This window comes from Octopus bimaculoides, chromosome 13, assembly GCF_001194135.2.
Source record: "Octopus bimaculoides isolate UCB-OBI-ISO-001 chromosome 13, ASM119413v2, whole genome shotgun sequence".
Lineage (NCBI taxonomy): Eukaryota > Metazoa > Mollusca > Cephalopoda > Octopoda > Octopodidae > Octopus > Octopus bimaculoides.
In genome coordinates this window covers 8,979,079-8,985,382 of record NC_068993.1, presented here as the reverse complement: position 1 = coordinate 8,985,382, position 6,304 = coordinate 8,979,079, and the positions used below count along the sequence as shown (strand labels likewise).

General features: G+C 36.5%; 1 protein-coding gene across 7 annotated transcripts in view; it reads right to left on the bottom strand.

Moving 5' to 3' along the window:
* The window catches only part of LOC106884192 (SWI/SNF-related matrix-associated actin-dependent regulator of chromatin subfamily A member 5), a 40,301-nt gene that overhangs the window by 29,833 nt on the left and 4,164 nt on the right, over positions 1 to 6,304 (bottom strand). For all 7 annotated transcript variants that reach the window (XM_014935432.2, XM_052972317.1, XM_052972318.1 and 4 more), the window contains exons 2-3: positions 5,820 to 6,062; positions 4,381 to 4,556 (exon numbers count right to left, since the gene is read on the bottom strand). In XM_014935432.2, coding sequence (XP_014790918.1) covers positions 4,381 to 4,556; positions 5,820 to 6,062 — 419 coding nt within the window. The remainder of the gene's footprint in view (positions 1 to 4,380; positions 4,557 to 5,819; positions 6,063 to 6,304) is intronic.

Below are 6,304 nucleotides of genomic sequence, written 5' to 3'. Positions count from 1 at the left end.
ATATATATATATATATATATATATATATATATATATATATATATACAGTTGTTTAAATCACTATAAAGGAGTTGCAGGAGATAGGTATTAACCATACACAGAACAATGACAACAATGTATTGATTGGGTGGGGAACTTTACTGATTGATTGTACATAAAATTACACAACACAAAAGTGACCCACAGAAATGAATATATTCAACTCTATAAAATCACTTCCAACAACACATAACAGAACTATTTATACAAATAACACCATTACTCAAGCAGGTTTCGAACTCAAGTCTCTGAAAATTAAGAGTCCATCACACCAATCTGAAAGACCAAGTTTCATTACTGTCTCATTTCACTATGTTTGGTCACAGGAACAAATGATCTTTTTAGAAAAATAGAAAATCCAAATGGAGATATGTAAACATATTACACATCAAAATTAATATTTTGCTTCTATTTTTTCTACATAATCATTTCTCTCTTCATTTTTTGGTAGAATGTATTTATGTATCCTTTCTTAAATTTAGCATATACGTGTATATAGACTAATGTCGAAAATCTTACAAAATAAATTTAAATATTCATGTCAGATGTTAGCGTAAATAAATGATGGACCACAAATGAGTAGGTTATAAAGGATCAGCTGCAGAAGGGGAGACTGCACTTGCATGGACATATTGGTACATGATCCACATTATCCAATGATTGGAAAGGAATGGAGGACGACAATTGAATAAAAAAAAGACGTACAATCCAAGTAGGGGAATCCTAGAGATGAGGAAGACCAAAGAAGAGATGGGAGGAAGTGATGATGTCTGTTCTCAGAATGCTTAACCCAAGAAAAGAGGTGACAGAAGACTGCAAATAGTAGCAAGATGGTCTTCTGGAGATGACCCATCAAATCCATACAAGAATGGAATAGCAAAGAATAACAATCAGAAGCTGATCGGCTGAGATAGTTTACAGCTCTTGCATTCATTGTTTTCCATGTTCTGGCATAAAAAAACAAAAAAAACAGAGACTCCACTTGAACCAAAATGTTATGGTTTTATTCTAAACACAAGGTCTAACCACAATGAAAAGTACACCAAGAATGGATTTAAGAGATGCTATTACTAGGAACATTGTAAAAGTGAAGTCCAAAGAGAAGCAGTTTTCAGTGTCTGCAACAGAATTGATAATGACATAAAATTATAGGTCATTAAATGATGAGAGACTTACATCTGAGAGCTCTTAGACCAGCATCATTCTTTTCATTAAAACTAATAACATTTTGATACAGAGCAAGACAAAACTACTTGAGAAGAGTTTTAACATTTTAGATTACTCTGTGGTGTGACTGGCCCTCGTGCCGGTGGCACGTAAAAGCACTCACTACACTCTTGGAGTGGTTGGCGTTAGGAAGGGCATCCAGCTGTAGAAACTCTGCCAGATCAGATTGGAGCCTGATGCAGCCTTCTGGCTTGCCAGTCCTTAGCCAAATCATCCAACCCATGCTAGCATGCAAAGCGGACGTTAAACGATGATGATGATGACGATGATTGTTTTGAATTAATCATGCATTATCTTGTAGCTTTGACATTTCGATGATGGGATTGTTTAGTTTTAAAATGACATTGAAGGGTAGGTGTGAGAGGCCAGATCTGGCTGGTTTAAATACTAAAGGGTTAAGTGAATTTAAAGGAAATATTTTAAAAACCAAGTACCCTTGCTTACACAAATCACTCAACCATGAATGTTATTTTTTTTTTTCCAGAAGACTGGATAAAACAACATTCCTCAGCAAAAAAATGTAGATGTAAAAGATAACAATAAGAATGGAACCAAGATTAAAAGACATTTCAGTTGGTATTCAAATTTACTTTCCTTGAAAATCAGCAAAACTTCTTCATTGTATCAAAAAATCTTAATTTCAACCTCAGAGGCTCATTAAGCATTTCGTCTCACTGTCTAAACAGCACAGCAGGTTTTTCTGAACATGTATTTAACGAGAGGAAAAAAAAAAAAAAAAAAAAATGCAAGATTGGGTTTGAGTTCATTTTCTTCAGGTCTTTAGACAAAAGCTGACCATTCAGTCACTGCAAGTGGACTGCACATAAACATTTTAATTTTGTATTTGGTTGAATTATATTTTTTTTTCACCCAAAATGGAAGAGATTTCATGCTTTATCAAAAGCCTAGGCAACATGCATGCATTCAAAAGTTAATAGCTATAAAACAACAAATTAACTACTAATAGCAAGGACAATCTTGTTTTTAACTTAGCACAAGGCTGCCACACATTTTCGTGGGATAGAAATACTTGACCGATACTTTATTTTAACTGACCCTAGAAGAATGACAGGCAATGTCGACTTTGGCAGGATTTGAACTCAAAACATAAAGGAGCTAAATTAATTACTGCATGGCATTTTGTCAGGAGGAAACAGACTTGACTGCCAGGCAATTCCTAAAGATTGTACAGTGGTTCGGAGCTATGTTTGAAACAATCAGAAACTGAATGTGGTGAATTGTTCTATGAATACACTAAAATATCCCCCGACATGAATAATAATAAAAATGACAACTAAAATTTAAAAAAAACAAAAAAACAAAATATGCAATTCCTAAGTATTTTTCTGTGGAGGAATCTAGCTTTTACCAGAAAAGTAATAAATACACACAATTCACAATTTTGTTTCTTTCAACCCCGACTTGCAACAAACCAAATAACAATTATCAAATATAAAAACAAAATTTTCGTTGAAAAACACTTGAAAAGAGACCCCCCTACCCCCTTCAGCAAGGCTGAAAATTTAAGATAGTCAATAAGAAAAGTCTAATGCATAAAAAATAAAATTAAAAAAAATTGAACTATTCAAAGCATGTTAGCTACAGGATTCTTAACTGCTGGGCTAATATATTTTCATTTTAAATAAATTGTATGATTATCTGCCCAAACAAGTTGGCTAGCCTATTAATGCTCTAACTACTTCAGTAACAAGACAACAGAAGAAAAGCTTCTATGAGGTTATTCAACCTACTAAAGTTAGCAGCCAAATTTCCTTCAAATTATCTCCTACTATATTCGCAAATTAAGAATAGAGAGAAAAAGAGAGGATGGTTATAGCTGGAATACCAATGATCGTAGGCTTGCCTGTTCAGTGCCGACTTGGGCTAAACAATGTTTAGTTCATTTGAACAAATTATCTGATGTGGTTCCAAAGCCAACTCTAGGACTTTATGCAGTTCGCTGCCTTATAGATCAGACAGTCTTGTCAGATGGAGATGAAGAAACTGCATTGATATCAGGCTGCAAGCAGCAAAGTAAATACTAGTTTCACTGCAAGCAAACGTCCATCCAGATGAGAAAGTGATGAACACAGCCAAGATATACATAAATACATATTAAGTGCACACAAGTATCTTAAAAACGGATACATGGTGGAGGTCATGCTTCTGTCCAGGTGGATAACTTTTCTGGTACCCGTGACCCAATAAAATGTACCCGGTCAACAATGTGAAGTGGTTGGCATTAGGAAGGATCTCCAGCCATTAAAAAACCATGACATAGACCCCGGCAGGGATTGGAAATGTTGTCAAGTTATTCAGGTAATGAAAGACTTTGAAAAATGGCAAGATGTTGTGTTGGAACAGACACATTCAATCCAAACCAACATGGAAAAAAAATCAGATATACACATTCATACTTTTATATATAGACACCAAGTATTTGATTAAACTCACGACTGTACAATTCATTAACTATATTTTTTCTTTTTGCCACCTAAATTCTTCATCTTTTCAATCCTAGAACAATCCAGTCTTTGATCATGTTCCTGCTGCCATGTTTAATGGAAATATCATTGGAGATAGTTTTGGCTCATGTTTTCCACAATAGTCTACGAATGATGACAAAAGAGCAAACAAAATGAAAGAGAGAAGCTCTTAGATAGTAAACATGCTAGCATGAGGAGGAGGCTGTCTCAAACGTTTTAATGGATCTTCGACATCTATCCCCACCCATCACATTTTCCAGAACAAAGACGCAACTCATACTTCACATGCTTAGAGAACTACCAAGTTACAGTTGTAACTGAAAGCCCAACATTCTTTATGCTTGCTTATGCCTTTGACTTATCGATTTACACAAAATGTTCACAACTTGAAAACATAAATGGGGGAAAAAAAACAATAAAAATCAGTAATACACTACAGCTGAACACATCACAATTGTTCACTAGTAACTGCAACCTTTAATTTATTGGCAAGATAAATCATTAAAATTCACATTAACCAAACTTAACTGAAATCACCCAACAAGTAGTAGTAAAACGTTAGTAAATACACAAAAAAAAAAAAAAAAACACACGCACACAAATGTATTAAAGTAAAATCGAAACTTACTCTCCGATGGCAACCAGCTTGCTTTTCTCGTCATTTTTCTTCAGCCGTGGACGGCCAGGTTTCATTTTAAGGGGACTCGATGGGCCTTTTCCACCTTGGCCACCAGTTGACATAAAGTGAGCAAAAAGCTCGGTTTGTTTCAGCAAGAAATCGAACCGGTTACTCCTGTCGGCTTGCTGAAACAAACATTGTAACAAAACTGCAGGTTAAAAAAACATCCAGTCAACTTAGCTCAGAAGTAACAGTTTCTATTCAACCCACACAGACTACAGAGAAAGTTTACGAAGATAGATCAACTTTTTTGAAAACTGTAAGATCTTTATAATGTGTAAAGAAAAAAAGAAATATTAAATATTCTGTACATCTTACTTTTCACTCTGATTTAGAATTTAAATTTCCTATTAACTTAATCTAGAGGGGAGTCTCCCCTATGATAGCTGACCACCAGGGGTATACCACAATATTCCTATCAACTTTCTTAGACCTGGGCCACTCTGTATTCAACTTTACCCTCCAATCGGGCTCCTGAACAAAAATAAATAATTGCATACACAATTCAAGAGTAACAATTACATGCAAACTAATGGACAGAATCATAAAGGAAGAAAAAAAGGTGAGAGAGAGAGAGAGAGAGTCGACAACATAGGCCTATCTCAACTACTGCATTTGTTCACCCAAACTGCAACTTCACTCGTCACTTTGAAGAAGAATTATCACCAATAATTTCCACAACAGTAAAAAGTCTAGGCCTTGCTTCTCTACCAGACAAAGTATATCGTGGAGAATGATGCAGTCCTTGGAGCATCTTGCTCCTGTCAGACCTTCCAGCTCATGCCAATATGGAACGAGGATGTTAAATGATATATATACCCCCATCATCGTAATATACATTTTTCCATGCTTGCATGGGTCTGACGGAATTTGTCGAGGCAGATTTTCTATGGCTGGATGCTATCCTGTAGCCACCACTCACCTGTTTCTAAGCAAGGCAATATTTCCGCATGGCCACATGTTTTCACAGAAGATTGGCAATGGCACTGACAACAACACTCGCATGCAACTACCCATGCTATATCAAGACATGGAGACACACACATGTAGTTTCCTTTTACCAAATCCACTCACAAGGCTCTAATAGGCCAGGGGCCATAGCAGAAGACACTGGCCCTGGGTGCTGCAGTTGGACTGAATCCAAAACCTTGTGGTTGATGCTTGCACCTAAAATCACGACACATTGAGAATCCTGCTTGGACACACACACACATACTTTGGCAAGAAATTTGCCTTGGTATTGCCAGACAAAAGTACCCTGATAGTAACACAACTGGAAATGGCAGTTAATCAAATGAATGGATAATAGAAAGACCTCTAACGATGGTTCACAAAATGTTAAATGAAAGTAAACAAAACAACAACATGAAATTAAAATGACCACGTACAATGTGTTCTTCGTAAGCTTCAGCATCTTGTCCATTCTTCTTGGGTGGCTGCTTGAGTAAGAGTGCTTTCACTGGTTTAACACCATCTGCCAGATATTCCGGATCAGATTCATTCTCATCATCATCGTCACCTTGCTCTTCTGCTTCGTCCTCTTCCTCTTCTTCATCATCTTCCTCTTCAGCAGGTGCTTCTTCTTCCTCTTCCTCCTCTGCTTCACTGTCTTCTGCTTCAGCTTCTACATCCTGTCAATGAAAAAAAAAAAAAAAAATGAAAAGCTGATTCAACATTAGTTTGTAAAGGGAGGAGAAACTAAACAAGGGTGGTTATGTGGTAAGAAGTTTGCTTCCCAACCACACGATTCCAGATTCAGTCCCACAGCAAGGTACCTTGGATGGGGGTCTTCTACGATAGCCTTGCGAGTTAATTTGGTAGACGGAAATTGAATGAAGACCGTTGTGTGTTTGTGTTTGCCCCCCCCCCCCCC